At 35.7% G+C, this 16952-nt stretch overlaps 1 protein-coding gene across 6 annotated transcripts in view; it reads left to right on the top strand.

Moving 5' to 3' along the window:
• WDR17 (WD repeat domain 17) overlaps positions 1–16952 on the top strand; it is a 120171-nt gene that overhangs the window by 38904 nt on the left and 64315 nt on the right. For 4 of the 6 annotated variants that reach the window (XR_005553862.1, XM_039320644.1, XM_039320643.1 and 1 more), the window contains exons 9-12: positions 1222–1313; positions 4784–4866; positions 6078–6164; positions 15864–16028. Coding sequence is in view for 5 of the 6 variants with exons in the window: in XM_039320644.1 (XP_039176578.1) it covers positions 1222–1313; positions 4784–4866; positions 6078–6164; positions 15864–16028 (427 nt within the window). In the remaining variant the exon portion in view is untranslated. The remainder of the gene's footprint in view (positions 1–1221; positions 1314–4783; positions 4867–6077; positions 6165–15863; positions 16029–16952) is intronic. The other 2 variants (XM_039320647.1, XM_039320645.1) reach the window with 1 other exon arrangement.

The raw sequence follows: 16952 nt of genomic DNA, 5'->3' as shown, positions 1-16952 counted from the left end.
TTTCTAAAAAATGAGATAGCTGTGTTAATATTTTGCAAAAAAACTATGTGCAGAGCATTAATTGCTAACTTTGCAATGTTAGCAATATTCCCCAACATTAGACCTTCAAGAGATTCCCTTGAGATATTCTTAGTGGATTTTGTGATAAAGTTTATATTTAGCAACAGTTCAATCTATGCATGTTATGGGAAGTATATTCCAATATGTTATGTTACCTTTTGCTAAAGTTCACAATTGAGTTCAGGATATCAATAAATACAGCTAGTTCAATTCTTCAGTCATTGCTTCCTAATAAATGAATAAAATTATAATGACCTGTACATAGCAATGCTTTTGACAGAAAACTGCAAAAAGGGGACATCACAATAATTATGTTAACAAATTTAGTTCATAGAAAATGTAGAACTCGGTTTAGAATAGAATTTACCATTAATTATATTAGGAATATATTGTGGACATTAATAATAGCTTTTATGGATTACACGGATAATCACAAAATATTATTGAAATGTGGTAAATTATTCAACTTGATTGCAAAAGAATACCAGTTTCATAAAATGTTAATACATATGTATATTGATTAAGAATACAAGTTATTGTTCTAAGCAAACCGTGAAAGGCGAAACAATACTGTACTCTTCCTGTTTATTACTTAATAGATGGATTTTTTGACCTTATTTTTTTTAATAATGTGAAATGTGCATTTGAAACTGAACATAGTACAACTTCGTAAATCTTGTATCAGTATAAGGAGAAATTGAAGGCTGATGTGCCATCAAGTCAGTGACCACAGGGATAGATTTTTGCAGAAGGTGCTGTCCTTTACAGTGGTAGGATTCAAATATGTGAACAACCGGTTCTCTGTGTGGATGCCGCTTCCGGAAGTCCATTCTTGGCCTGGGCAACAAAAAATTAGCTACTGGTTCTGCCAAACTGGTGCAAACCGGTTGAATCCCACTACTGGTCCTTTAGAACTTCTAATGGTGTATTCATCACTTCTGTAACTGAGCACAACTTGCTAACAAACAATTAGAGGAAGCTTTTATCAGGTAGAAGATTATGAATGAGTTTGTAGAGTTAGAAGTGCCCTTTAAAACTGGACTTTCAATTCAAGAAAGTCTACTTTTCACAGTGTTATTGACTAAGATACTGAAATAGGAAAGGAAAGATACATGTGTGTACAATGAATCTTCTGTATTTTTATTTCTTTATTCTATAAAGGGGACTTGAATTGTATAGCTGGTGCAACTTCAAGAAATGGTGGTTTCATCTGGGATGTGTCACGGGACAAAATGATAACTCGCTTCAGTGAGGTAAGTTCTTTATTTTGCTTGTTTTTACTAATGATTATTCAAAAAATGTTATGCCAATTTATACACAGTGTACTAATAACCTATTAACTAAGTGTGAATGAATGAATGTGTCTGTATTTCTCTAAAAAAAGCCTAAATATTTTACTGTGTTTTTTATGAAAAGAGACAAAAATTTCCTGTTAAAGAAATGGAACTAAAATAGCTTGTAGAGGGTACAAGAATAACTCAATGTAGCCATCTCAATGCAGCTTTCTTTGCACAGTGTAGTATCTGAAAGATGTTGAGTATCACTGTGTTTTGCTTGAATATCAAAATATCCTGTGGTGTTCTTATGAGTTCTCTGTAGCCCTTACCCATTACTTATAATGGTACTTTTATGATTTCTTTTAAGGGGCTTTAAAGTATTAGCCTAATCTAATTATTTATTGGAATTCAGGAAAAAAAATTGTAGAGAGTTAAAAATCTATTTTATTTTGGCATATCTTTAGGGCTAGTTAAAAGATTTCATAATAGCTACACATGATATTAATTCCTACTTAGCTTTATTTAGTGTTCTATTTTATTTTTAAAGTGTGAATGGAATGAGTTTTGATTGGCAGCTTTTCTAAAGGCTCCCTGGCAAGTTAATATAAGGGTTGGTTACTAACATAATTGTTAAAGTGAAATTAAAAAGATACCACATGGTATTAATGGTAATTTTTTCTGTGTAAAACTGCTTTCTGTTCTGATTAACAAATTGCTACAGTATTTAGACAATTGCTACAGTATTTTAGACCATGTAGTTCAAAGAAGGGACTCTTTGAATAGCTTGTAGTTCAAAGAAAACTGAAAGCAATGGTTTCCTGACTCTTTCAGGCCACTGAAGAAATAACCAGGGAGTGCAGTTTGGCAAAGGAGTTCAACTGACAAGAAAGAGGGCAAATAAAATAGTGTAATAAAGAAGAAAAAGCAATTGATTAATTGCTATTGCTGGCTATTTCCTAAATATTACTGATTGCTGATTGCATGTGATAGGAACATTGTTTGCTGTGGATTAGTTCAGTAAGCTTCAGGATGCATATACAGGTAGTCTTTGACTTACAACTGCAATTTGAATCAGAACTTTTATTATGGTCGTTAAGGCAGTCACATCTGATTTTATGAGCTTTCTTTACTGTGGTTATTAACAAAATCACATAGTCATAAACTGAATCTGGCTTCTATTGACTTTGCTTATACGAAACCCTCTGAGAAGGTTGCAAATGTTGATCACATGACTCCAGGATGATGCAACCATCAGAAATACATGCCAAGTGCCTGAATTTTGATCATGTGACCAGGGACACTGCAACGGTTGTAAGTGTGAGATTGGTCGTAAATAAGTCACTTTTTTCAGTGCCATTGTAACTTCAAATGATTGTTAAACAAATAGTTGTAAGTCAAGGACTATCTCATTGTCAGTGAGCTCATTGAGTAAGCAAAGAGGAGCTTAGCAGAGTAGCTGCCCCACTCTCTCCCCCAAAAAACATGGTGGTGGTATTTAATTCCCATTCTGAAAGTAAAGAAATCAGAAGCAAACCTGTCCATATGCCAGCATCTTAAGGAAGGTAGGGTATATTTATAGAGAAGAATATTTATAGAGAGACAATACTCCAAGAAGTATCACTGGGAGTAGGACGAATTTAAAAAGATAGTCTAAGTCTATCAAAAACTTTTAATTCTTTAACCACATTAGAGGTTTTTTTTGGGGGGGTTGTTTGTTGGTGAAAAAGAATGTGATGAATATAATGGTCTTATTTATAGGAAGTCGGTAGAAGTACACAGAAAGGGAGAGAAAAATATTATTTGTAGAGTAGTGCTAGAGATTAATATACTAAATTATAAATAATGATCCCTTCCTGTCATCCCTGCCATTTATATATCCACAATGGTTTTCCAATATGTTCCTCCCTCATTTGTCATTGAAATGATTTGCAATTATACTTCCAGAATCTATCCAATAAGATTTTTAACATGTATGTGTCTAGTTAAAAAAACATGTAACTTCCTTAATTTTATGTCAGAGCATATGTTATAAAGACTTAAATGTGTGTCATTAGATGCTGCTTATATCTCCAAATATCTGCAAAAAGCATTAAGTATCCATATTTATATTTAGAATTTTTGAAATTATAGTCAAAAAGTAGGTATTTACTATATATGGCTTACATGTTTACAAATATTCACTTTATATAATATATAAAACTTCTGTAAAGTGTCAAATATTTGCAATTTCAGCTAGCCATGTTGATTTCTGGATCTCATATTGGTAAAGCTTGGATACTGTATGTATTTTAAAGCCCACCACTGCAACTCATAATAAAATACTATCATATTTAATCAGTAATTATATTTTAAATATTAATTTATTTGATAGTATTATATACTGTATGTCATCTGACATACAAATTCCAAGTTTTAATAATCAATTATATACTTTAAAATTATTTTTATTAAGAAATTTAATAAATGAGCATATATGAATATCCCATAATTAGTTTGGGATCTGTACATATAATTTTGTTCTAATGTTATTTATAACGCTATGTACAACTTTCAAAAGAAGTGCTTTAGAATATATGGAAACACAGATAAAGCACATTGTTCCAGTAATTAAAGAAGTCAGCTCTTTTTCCAAGTCCATATGTAGCTTCAGATTGTGCTTGTAACAGTCCTCCCATGCTTCATTATTTTTTCCTCCTCGTATTGAAGCAGCTACGCATGTGTTTGCATGCCTGTATAACTGGAAACAGCTTCCAAGGCAGCTGTGTTTCCCTGAAAAAAAGATTGAACTGCTTCCACATTTTAAAAGGAAATGTTATATAAATGTTCTTGCATGTTCAGAAATGTTCCCTTTTAAGAATTTTCACCCCACTAGTTAATCAGTCATTCACTCAGTCCTTCATTCCATTCAATGACTAGTATTCTGTTTAGAAAACATAAACGTTAGAACATATCAGATTAAAGATGATGCAAATATTATAAAATTGGCAATAAAATAAGAAACGGAAATGTCTAAGTGTTCAGTGTAATTGATTTTACAGACAATAAAACAACCTTTGACCACATTTAAAGAAACAGAATCATACTAGCTAGCTAACAATTGTATATAAATAATTGTATATAAAACAATTGTATATAAAACCTACACATTTTATTAATAAGGGTATTACAAAATATAACAATGCCTTTCATTGAATAAACAGTAAAGTAAAACATGCCATTTCTTCCACTACCTCTTCACCACAACAATAGAATCTAGATAGAGGACTTTCCGAAATTTTCTATCAAATATCTCTGTTGAGAAATGAGAAAGACATATCAGCATATCAGAGTCAATATGTAATAAAGATCTTTCTAGGACAAGGGGCAAGGTTCGTAGATACATGGATAAATAAGACAAAAAGGAATGAACTATTTCTTATTGATGGGCATTTTAAATTTTTTTGAAGCATGGGAAGAATGGAATCTTCTGCATTGCATGGAGTCATAAAGATTCCAAAAGGATAGCAACCTGCAGTGGTGATGGATTCTGGTAAGTCTCATTTGAAACGAGTTTAATTATTTGCCACATAATTCTTGATTATACATAATTGTATGGCATTTTAGGAAATGATAACTTGACAAGGAATTTCATGTCCAGGAATGTCAAGTTGTTTTTCTTCCAAATATGCATATGATGTTAAAGATTTCATTTATTTGTATGTTTGTTTTATTAGTAGACTTACATCTACTGCAGTCTTGTTGGTTTACAATATGTCAGTACAGATATAATATTTGTAAAATAGTTAGGTTTTTACCTTATGAAAGGCAACAGGGTGGGGTTGATCAAATTTCTGAGGAAAGACTTTTTCAAAAGCAGCTACACCAACAGGAAAATAGTATCTGCTTCATCTTGTGAAAGTAGGTTATCAGAAACTCTTTTTTGCAATGATCAGATATATCAAAACTGGTAGGAGAAGATAATCCTGCAAGTATTCTGGTGCCAAGCAACATAGGGCTTTAAAGCCAAAGCTAGCTTTAGTTTTGGCTTTAAATTGCACTGAGAATCTAGATATCAACAGTAATATAATGTGGTCTTATAATGTGATAATGAATGTAATTCTGAATGCCATTTTTACCAGCCTGCAAAATAATGGTATTTTCTCTATTAATGGACGTGTATTGTGTAAAAAATTTGAGGCATAAAATTCCAGCACTTGTATGTCTTCAGATAAGTTGAATTGAAAGAAAATGAATGGCCCAAGTTGACCCAGTAAGATTCCTTGGCTGAAGATGAACCTGGGATTGTCTGATTCTAAATCACCATTTTATATCCCCTGCATCTTTTGGTTTATTGTATAGGCATAATTTCATAATATGATGCTTACTTCAGTATAATCTAGAGCTCCATTGCTTAATCTACTTGTCAGCCTTAAAAAAATCTGGCTATATTTTCTGATGAAATGCTGACTAATAAAAGATTATGATGTAGAATTGCATGTTACTTTGAAAAAAGGTAATAACACAGATTTATCAGTAGCATAAACAATACTGCAGAGGAATGATTTGTATGTATTCACACATAGGAATGATCCACATTATAGGATCATTTGGTCTGTTTCATGTGGTTGATAGAATAGTCTTCTTTTGTTATTATATATTTCTAAGAATTGTTGGAATTTAATATTTATTATAGTAATTTTAGTTGCATACTCAGAAAAAAACCCTATTAATGTTTGATGTTTTTTTCATGTTGTAATTCAGCATTATTCGGACAATTGATGGCAAAATTCTCCACAAGTACAAACACCCAGCTGCAGTTTTTGGCTGTGACTGGAGTCAAAACAACAAGTGAGTTATTATTGCGTATAGTTACTTACATATTTATCTCATAGCACCAAAAAGAATTTATACTAAAATCATTGTCACTTATGTAATATTTGTTGGTTTAGGCTATTTTTTTTCTAGTGTTGTGACATTGTCAGATAATTTCGACATAAACTTTGCCTTGTATTGCTTTTTTTTCCAGTGTTACAACTCTTCATTATTGTTTCATTAAGCAAGACATGTTCTAGTTATTTAACAGTTATGAAAAAGCATTCTCTATTCTCTACATTTTAACCATATTCACATGTAGCATCAAGAGTTAAGGTTAATATTGATAAAGTTGACTGGAGTATGCATAATATAATTATTTCAATTAATTAAAATAGTATTTGCTGACCCATTAGTTTATTTTTATCTTTGTCTCATGATGACTGGCAGTTATAACTGCTTGCTTAGCATCTCAGATTAGAATAGAAACTATGGGAACTTTCACTATAATATATATATTTTTAAAAAATATCCAAGGTAAAAAATGGATGTCATGTGCTGTTACATTAAAATTTTGAAAGTATGCTTTGTATTTGCCACTTAAAAGCAGATTTGCAAGCAAATAAAATCAGTTATGCTGACAAAATTGTTCAAAATTATGTTTAGACATAACTATGCCAGCTTCTTTTTTTTCTTCTTCTTTTCTTTTGGCATTGTTTGATAGTTTCACAATTTTGACAGAGAGTACAGATGAAAAGAAATTTTGCTCTGACATCCTTTATTTTATTTATAACATTTGTTTATTTTGTTCTTTATCCAAGGCCAATTATAATATAAAAAACCATTATAAAATATAGCTATAAATTTTCCACTAAGGAAATTAGAATTATTTTCAACTGCATGTGGCAAAAAAGGAAGTTGACCTCAACTATTGTTGAAAACTAAGCTAGCCAATGTTTGTGCTGAACTAGCCTATAGAAAAAAGGCATTTAGAAATGTTAGACTTAATTTGGTTCAGATACAACAAAAAGCTTCCCAAGGAGATAATGAAATATATAAGAAAAAAACTGAAAAGTGTTTCTTTATGTAACTTCTCTATTTTTTGTGTGTGTGTGTATATCAGAGCTTTCAGACTGAATTGGATTAGATAATAAATAGTAAAGCCTTTTAAAAATCAGATTTATTTACATTTTCAATATTATTTTAGGGAAAAAACATTTGTTTTAGCAATCAAGACAATGATTAGCCAATAGTGAAACATTTTGTAATGATTTTTGGATGTTTCATATGTGCTGGCAATGTTGTAAACACCAACAATACTGAAAAACGATTGATTGTTTATATCTCATAGTTTGTATATCTGAGTTATGTTTATTGAAAGCCAATAATATTCAAATGAATCTATATTTAATTCTTATATAGTAATTTTTTTCTAAATAGTTATAGTATTTTTTTTATAAATCTCAACTGTGTATATTGTGCTGGGAACACAGAAGATTACTTTAAGCAAAACATTTACTGAAAGATTTATTGGAAATAGTAGGATTGTATGCTTCCAAAATGTTTTGAAGAGGTATTTTGTAATAAACAGGGCAGTATCTCTTTAAAATAGCTGTATTTGTTTTTTGGGGCTTTTCTATATATCTAAAAAACAAACACAGTTCCTATAATGAGTCAGTTAATTAAAACTTCTATATCTTTAAGGCACTCATTACAATAGTGCAAGTTTTTTAAGGTTGCATGGAAACCTGAAAAAAGATGTGGCAATTTTTAATTAGATGCTGCAATTGTGTATCCATGCATCCCAAAGCACTTCTAAAAGATTTTAAAGCAGTTATAGTACCAGAAAATAAATGAATAGAATAGAATAGAATAGAATAGAATAGAATAGAATAGAATAGAATAGAATAGAATAGAATAGAATAGTCAACACTGTTAATATAGGATATTATTGCTTTGACAAGATATACAGAACTGTCTGGTATTTTTAGAGTTAATTCAGATGACAGAGTGAGGGAGAAGATTCATAAGGAAAGCCTGGGGAAAAGGAACGGAAGTTAATCTAATTGAAAGATGTGACTGCAAAATAAGGGAGGGGTTTAGAAAGAAAAGCTAGACGCAAGAAAGAGAAATTCAGATTCTGACATACATCCATAATGTGCCATCGATTTGTTACATTGTTAATAAAGACTTTAGGATAAACATGCCTGGAAGTTCTTTGAAGTGTTTCATTAGTCGGAAGCATAACATCATGCCAGAATCCACAAATTTTCAAACCAATTAAGGGGTCCCGAACTCCAATCACTATTCCTAAACTTAGGGGTAGACTGATAAAGATTCGGGGAAGATCTCACTATGGAAGGGGAGAGATGGCTTGAGGCCAGTCCCTCAGCAGCAGCAGCTTCCCCAAGGAGTGGAGCGGCAGCCAGCCAGTCAGCGGAGAAAGAACTCTGGCAGATTTCCCAGCTGGGAGTAAAGACTTCAAAAGCAGAATGGAGAGATAACGAAGTTTTGGGTGAGTCACTGGAAAGATTTTAAAACCCAGAGGTGAAAAGCAGAAATCAATTCCTGCAGAGAGAAGCCTACAGCCCTTCCATTGCAGATGTCCCTGCCAGGGACTCCAGCCCTGAGAGGGAATCCCAGTCTGAGGCCTCTGCAGTAATGGGGAGATCGGATTCCCCAGCAGGTGGATGGTCCACGTCCTCTGAACTTGCCACAACTAATAGAGGCCTTTCAACGGCTTGGGGTGGTACAGAAGCCAAGAAATCAGCAGCTGGTGAGAGAATGACCACAGCAAGGAGACTGGCCACAGCCCCCAAATGTGCAACCCCTAGGCATAAATCTGCAGCCAGGATGGGCCCAGCAGCGAGAAGATTGGCCACATCCCCCAAACGTGCAACCCCTAGGCACAAATCTGCAGCCAGGATTGGGCCAGCAGCAACAGCCACCGTAGGGGCCCCAAGATCCTATAATTGCACATTTTTCAGAGCAACCTTCGATGGGGACCCAGAGAAGCTGGTTTTTTTCCTCAACCAAGTGCGCTCTCATTTGAATTGCTGGGCCTATCTCTACCTGGACCCGGGGGCCATGGTTGATGTGATTGCATCCAGCCTAGAGGGAGAAGTATCCAAATGGCTGAACTATTTATATGATGAACAAGCCTCCAAATTGGAGAACCCCCAACTCTTCCTCCTAGGGCTGAGGGAAAGATTTGAGGACCTATCTATTGGTCTTAAAGCAAGAGAACAGATCCACAAAATAAAACAAGCCGGCAGGCCTGCCCTGGAGTACGTACGGGAATTTCGCAAGATAGCAGGTCGAATAGAGGGGTGGCCTGAACAATCCCTAGTCCATCACTTCAAGGAGGGACTGGACAAGCACCCCTCCCAGGCTTGTATCTATTGAGCAGTTCCTAATCAGCTGCAAGAATGGTACCAGGCAGCAGTAAAATGGACATTCAGCTCGCCTGCTATAAGAAGCCACCCCCACAAGAAGCCGAGCTGAGGCCAGATCAACCCAAATGACAGCCACCCTCCCTGAATAGAGGGGTGGTCTGAACAATTCCTAATCCATCACTTCATTGAGGGATTAGACGATCACCTCTCTCAGGCATGCCTCTATCGAGCCGTACCTGATCAGCTGCAAGAATGGCACCAGGCAGCAGTGAAGCTAGACGTTCAGCTCGCCCGCTATAAGAAGCCTCCCCCACACGACTCTGAGCAGCAACCAGAGCTACCCGAACAGAAATCACCCCCCATGAAAGCCTTCAACTACTGCAATGGTTGAGAGACCCAGGCCACCTACAGGCCCATCAATTAAGTGTTTCCGATGCAGACAGGAAGGACAACAAGCAGCAAACTGTCCAGTACTCTACCCCCGATTACAGAGCAGACCGGAACCAGCAGCAAGAAGGAAACCTGCCCAGTGGCTGACGAGAGAGAAAGCCATCCGGGTCATCCAGGAACCTGTTGCCCAGATTACACCCCCCACACAGGAGAATGACGAGACTCCGGGTGGACCCGCCCCTGCTCTACCCTCCTTTGACAGTGACGATGAAGGAGAGATCGACCTGATGGTGAGTCGACAAATCCCGCCTTTTTCACTGGCCGTCAAATTTATAATCCCTTAGTCTGGGGCACAAATGCACTTAAACGTGCTAATTGAAAATAGAACAAGAGCTCCTCACCATTCAGTGGTTCAAAGATAATCAAATCTCTCTAATGTGCAGGGATGGCTTGGCTTACAAGGGGGGGAAACTATATCTGCCCGAAGCCCTCCATCTTAATGCTCTCAAACACAGCCATGATGTAAAACAGGCTGGACACTTTGGATATTTGAAAACCCTACACCTCACCCGCTGGCAATTTTGGTGACTGGGGCTGAAACGGGATGTGGAAAACTATGTAAAAAATTGTACTGTATGTGCCACAATGAAAAGAATCCCAGGGAAAACCCGCAGGTTACTGCAGCCGGTGGCAGACCCTTCTCAACCATGGGAAGAAATAGCTATGGACTTTATAGTAGACCTACCTGAAAGTAGAAGAAATACTGTCATCTGGACTGTGATAGACCTGTTCTTGAAGCAGGCTCATTCCATCTGCCCAACAACTGACCAAATTGTTCCTGAAACATATCTACCGGCTGCATGGAGCCCCTAAGCGAATAATTTCGGATGGGAGTGCAGTTCACAGCGAAATTTTGTAAGAGTTTTCTTAAATTAATTGGATCATCTCAAGGTTTATCATCTGCTTTTCATCCGGCCACCAATGGGGCTGCAAAATCCACTAACAAAATGGTGGAGCAATATCTTAGATGCTACGTTTCTTACCAGCAGACGAACTGGACTGACCTCCTCCCTTTCACGGAGGTGGCATACAATAATTCTGTGCACAGCAGCACCAGCTCCACGCCTTTCAGAGTGGCCACAGGAAAAGAGTTCAACCCAATACCTGAATACCCTCAGGTGCCCTCCGCTTCCCAGACACTTGACCAATGGGTGAGGGGGTGGGAAGAAGTTTGGAGAAATACAAAAGCTGCTTTAAAAAAGACTTTTGAAACCTATAAAAAGCAGGCTGATAGAAAAAGGGCTCCCCAAAGAACATTCCAAGTTGGGGAAAAGGTTTATTTGTCAACTAAATAGTTACGCCTCAAATTGCCCAGCAAGAAATTGGGACCAAAATTCTTGGGGCCTTTCCCCATAGTAAGGATCATCAATCCGGTCACCGTAGAACTAAAACTCCCTAGACTTTTAGGGAGAATTCACCCAGTTTTCCATTGCAGCTTGTTGAAACTTTATCGGGGTTCCACTTTAAGACCTCCCCCGAAGAAGGCACCTGGGCCACTCATAGTTGCAGGACAGACCCACTATGAAGTGAAATGTATTCTTGACTCTAGAATTTTTAAAGGGAAATTGCAATACCTAGTACAATGGAAGGGATACCCGTTGTCAGATGCCACCTTGGTGAAATCCAGTGAGGTGAAAGCTGACAGGCTCGTCAAAAGATTTCATGTGAAATACCCCAACAAACCAAAAACTAATCATTAACATATGCTTTTGCTTACATTACAGGATCTGTTCTTTTTGTAAGGGGGGGCCAGATGTCAACACTGTTAATATAGAATATTATTATTTTGACAAGATATACAGAACTTTCTGGTATTTTTAGAGTTAATTCTGATGACAGAGTGAGGGAGGAGATTCATAAGGAAAGCCTGGGAAAAAGGAACAGAAGTGAATCTCAGACTTCCGGTTCGTCACACAGCCGCCATGGACGGTTGGGAGACTTGCTCTCTCTCCCCTGTTCAGTTTCATATCACTGGGGGGCCCTGAAAAGGGCTGAAAGTTGCCTCAAAGAGGTGACCAGCAAGGAGGGGCTTTCGCTGGATCCCGGGAGAGTAGCAACTCTTCCGTCAGACCAGGCGATTCTTCCAAACCGCAGATGAAAGGACCGGCCATAGAAATATGGCTCGTCCCTAGGCTGCAAACAGCCGAAGTCACACTACCATCTGGCAACTTCAAAGCAGCATGGACAGGACTGGGTGAGGTTTGCCTCTCTTATATCCTAACTACTTAATTACCTGCATAAGCTGCTAAAGTACTTTCCCCCCTGTGATGAGGGAAGGGGGATTCTAGCCCTCCCTCCAGAAACAGCAGCTATCAACCACTTGGGAGTTTAAAACATTGGAAAAATACTGAGATCTTAATTGGAATCCTATTTCCTAAAATTGGTGGATTATAAGATTTGCAACTTTCTGCTCTCTCTATATATATTTCTTCTTGATTTTTATTCTAATTACTGTTGAAGATTTGGGGTTTTTTCCCCCTTAAATTAGAGCGGAAAAAAACCCCCTAAAAAGATCCAACTAACTCTAAGACGTAACCTGCTATTCTCTAAGAGACTTGTTGACAGCTTTGAAAATAGATAATATATAAAATAACCTTGAAACACCATCTGCAAAATTCAGCTCAGTTCCCCATTTGGTGGACTTTCTGACTGTCAGTTTCTTTTTCTTCAGTTTAATATATTACAATGGAAGGAGAACAGGAAAGGATTTCTTCTACAGAGGAAGTACAGGAACAAATTCTTTGTATGTTAAAAGTGATGATCCAAACTCTACGTATGCAAGCTCTGGATATACAAATTCAAACTATGACTTCAATCAAAGAATTATCTATACAGAATTCTATAGAGAAAGAGAAACAACCAAATGTTATGACAGAAGACTTAGATAGTCAACAAATACAGACAATAGAAAACACAAAAAAGAAATTGATAATAGAGAACAAGGAAAGGACGTTTCTTATAAACCAGAAGGAATTTGAAGATAAACAAGAAAAACAGATGAAAACAGAAGATAAATACTTCGGGACAACTGCATCGAACTGGAAAAATAAAGAGACTACCGGCTAAATCAACTAGTCCTTTTAAGAAAACATCAACTGGATGTTCTTATTAACATCAAACAATAGCCACAACAATACAAGGAGATTTTTTTGATGATTTAAAGGCAAAAATACGGAAAATGACCTGGCAGAGGAAAAAAGCTAGAATAAGATTGAAAATGATTGGGGTTCTGATCTATATATGAGCTCTAAAATAGAATATATCTAAATAGATAGAATATGTATTCTGAACACGAGACATTGTAACGACTTGAGATAAAGAAAATTTTGGTTATATAAAATCTAGAAATATGTTGAAATAAAAATATTATATTGTCATTAGATGGGTAAGATAGATGGTAGAATTTATATATAAGGTGTGTATTTTAAATATTAGAATGTATGAGCAATCGGGATAAAGGAATTGTGTTTAATTAAAAATTTGGACAAATTAAATAGTAAATGTAATCTGAATGTCTACAAATAATTAAGATTTGAATTTAAGATATTGTTATGAGTTGAGATAAAGGTTAAGTAAAACTTAAAAGTATAAGTACTAATAATTAAATTTGTATATGGGTTTGTGGTATAAATGTTGATAGTTTATTTTTAATTTTTTTCTCTTTCTGGAAAGGAAGAAAGGATGAATTAGAAGGAAGAAAAGAAAAAAATTATTAGCTCTAAATGTGAGATAGGAGACTTAAAAAATTGGGATCATCTAAAACCTGGAAATGATAAAGATTAAACGTTAAACTTAAATATCAATGGCAAATTAAAGTTAAAAAAACTTACTAGGTTATTGTCTAAAAGGTGGAATGTCAAATTAATTAAGATATGTATAGACTGAAGATTATTGATGAATATTAGAAAGGTATTTTATGTTTGTTTAGTAGAATAAGAACTGTATTGGTTTGAACATGACAGTAGATATCATGGGGGAAAGAGAGGGAATTAGTTTGTTGTAATAATTTGAGATTTGTACTGATGATATTCAAATGTAACAGAATTACTGTGCTCAGCTGCCATGCTACTTTTCAAATATGTAAATGTAATATTGTAAAATCAATAAAAAACTTGAAACTGAAAAAAACGAACGGAAGTGAATCTTTGCCCTCCGGGCTAATTGGAAGATGTGACTTATGACTGCAAAATAAGGGAGGGGTTTAGAAAGAAAAGCTAGACGCAAGCAAGAGAAATTCAGATTCTGGCATACATCCATGATGTGCCATCAATTTGTTACACTGTTAATAAAGACTTTAGGATAAACATGCCTGGATGTTCTTTGAAGTGTTTCATTAGTCGGAACCATGACATGAATAGAATAGAATAGAATAGAATAGAATAGAATAGGAATAGAATAGAATAGAATAGAATAGAATAGAATAGAATAGAATAGAATAGAATAGAATAGAGCTGGAAGTGACCTTGGAGGTCTTCTAGTCCAACCCCCTGCTCAAACAGGAGAACCTATACCATCTCAGAAAGGTGAATGTCTAGTCTCCTCTTAAAAATCTCCAATGACAGAATGCCCACGATTTCTGGAGGTAAGCTGTTCCACTAGTTAATTGTCCTCACTGTCAGGAAGTTTCTCCTTAATTCCAGGTTGCTTCTCTCTTTGATCAATTTCTAGCCATTGTTTCTCATCCTTCCCTCTGGTGCTTTGGTGAAAAACCGCCCTCCCCGCCGCCTTGTGGCAGCCCCTCAGATATTGTAACATTGCTATCATGTCTTCCCTATTTCTTCTTTTCTTTAGACTAGCCAAACTCAAGTCCCATAGCCCTTCTTCGTATGTTTTAGTCTCCAGGCCTTTGATCATCTTAGTTGCTCTTTGATTTTTTTCCAAACTCTCAACATCTTTTTTGTGATATGGTGACCAAAATTATCTATAATGTTCCAGGTGTGTTCTTACAGGGTTTTATAAAGCAGTACTAATACTGTGCGTTATTCTATGCCTCTGTTTATACAACCCAGGATTAGCTTTTTTGGTTGCTGCTGCATACTGCTGGCTCATAGTCAAGTGAACGTCCACTAGGACTCCAAGGTGATTTTCACAGTTACTGTTTTTAAGCCAGGTCTCACCCAATCTGTATTTGTACCTTTGGTTTTTCCTCCTAAATGTAAGACTTTGCTTTTCTCCACATTCTCCATATAGGGCCCATTGTTCAAGTTTGTCAAGATCTTTTTGTATCCTGAACTTGTCTTCTGGGGTGTTGGCTACTCCTGTCAGTCTTGTGTCATCTGCAAATTTGATGAGTTCCCCTTCAATTCCCTCATCTAAGTCATTTATAAAGATATTGAAGAGTACTGGGCCTAATTATTACAAAGGCAATTAGACAAAGGCCATTTAAAATTATTTTCACACTGGTATACCATTCTAGAAAAAAATATCAAAATGTCAGAAATGATTACTTACTATGAGATAAATGCAGTTTCTATTCAATTTGATCATCTTTTTTTCTTTTATTTTTTAAAATGCTTTAACTTGTGAGCCACCCAGAATCATTGGGAGTTGAATGGCATACAAACAAATCTCCCTTTTTACAACCCTGTAAATGTAATAAATAAAATGAATAAATTAAAAAATAAAGTTGAATTTCTGTATTGTTGTTACTGTTAATTTATTCCACTTCATATAGGCTCCTTCATTTTTTAAACATACAAATAATGTGTTGTGCAATTCATGCTGTGAATAAGCAAAACATCCCCCTTTCTATTTTCTATAGTAAATTTGGATGATTGTATATCCCACATCTTCTTTCATATCTGTTCCTAATACTTAATAACCTTGATCTCAGCAATTTTAGAAGGTGGGATTCCAGTATGGTAATTGATGGCTGTGATTTTTCTTACAGAGATATGATAGCGACCGGATGTGAAGATAAAAATGTCCGTGTTTATTATCTAGCAACTAGTTCTGATCAGCCATTGAAAGTATTCAGTGGGCATACAGCCAAAGTATTTCATGTAAGATGGTCTCCCCTTAGAGAAGGAATACTTTGCAGTGGTTCTGATGATGGGTAAATATTTTTTCTTTAAATTTATGTCACTAACATAGAATTAAATTTTGTTTATAATAATTGAAGTTAGTGAAATAGTTACTTTAGATTTAGTAAAGGAAGGAGTACATAGACTATTCATAAAACACTAAATTGTTCTCAAAGACCATTGCTTATATTGTAGCCTCCTCATGTTCCTCAAGGAAACTGATGTTTTTTACTATAGTCTCCACCACAAGGCCTGGGATAGAGTAAAATGTTGTAGTGCATTAATATTTGTGCTGCAGAACCTATATCACTAGCATAAAGGTGAAATACAATATCTGTATTCAAATATTTGGCTAAAATCCCAATATCGGGATAAATTTTGTAGAATTCAAATCTAGACTGTAACCAAATTGCTCTCATTAATAAAAATGGGGATTGATGCCCGTTCTTTAGGTTCATACTGAATGAAACGTATTAATTGTCAACGCTGCTAACATTGGATGTTCTTGCTTTCACAACAGATGGAAATGTAGCCATCTTTTCTCTATCGCTTTTAGAGTTTGTTGATGATGGGAGGGGGAATGTGGATGAAAGTCCAGCTAGTCATAACAATAATACTCAGCCTTGGGAACCCAAGATTATTAGGTCCAGAGTTGATAGAAATTTGGCAGGCAGGGAAGATGGGGAGAAAGCCCGCACTTCAAGTTAATTGGGGAATGTGATTTATGACTGTTAATTGGAGGAGGGAATTGCGCTTTGCTACTTTGTGCCAGGGGAGGTGAATTCAGTTTTTGGCTTCAGCTATGTAGTGCTGATACTTTGTTTCTCGAATAAAAGATTCTTTAAGGAAAACAATGCCTCGAAGTTCTTTTGAAGAGATTCATCTGTCGGAACCATGACATTAAGGCCAAAACTCCAATTTGTACCTAACTATCTTGGGTTCCTGAGCCCTGGTCG

Source organism: Crotalus tigris, unplaced genomic scaffold, assembly GCF_016545835.1.
Source record: "Crotalus tigris isolate CLP2741 ecotype Arizona unplaced genomic scaffold, ASM1654583v1 scf7180000023675.2660513, whole genome shotgun sequence".
NCBI classification, from domain to species: Eukaryota; Metazoa; Chordata; class Lepidosauria; order Squamata; family Viperidae; genus Crotalus; species Crotalus tigris.
The sequence above is the reverse complement of the archived record's forward strand: the minus strand, read 5'-3'. Positions and strand labels throughout refer to the sequence as shown.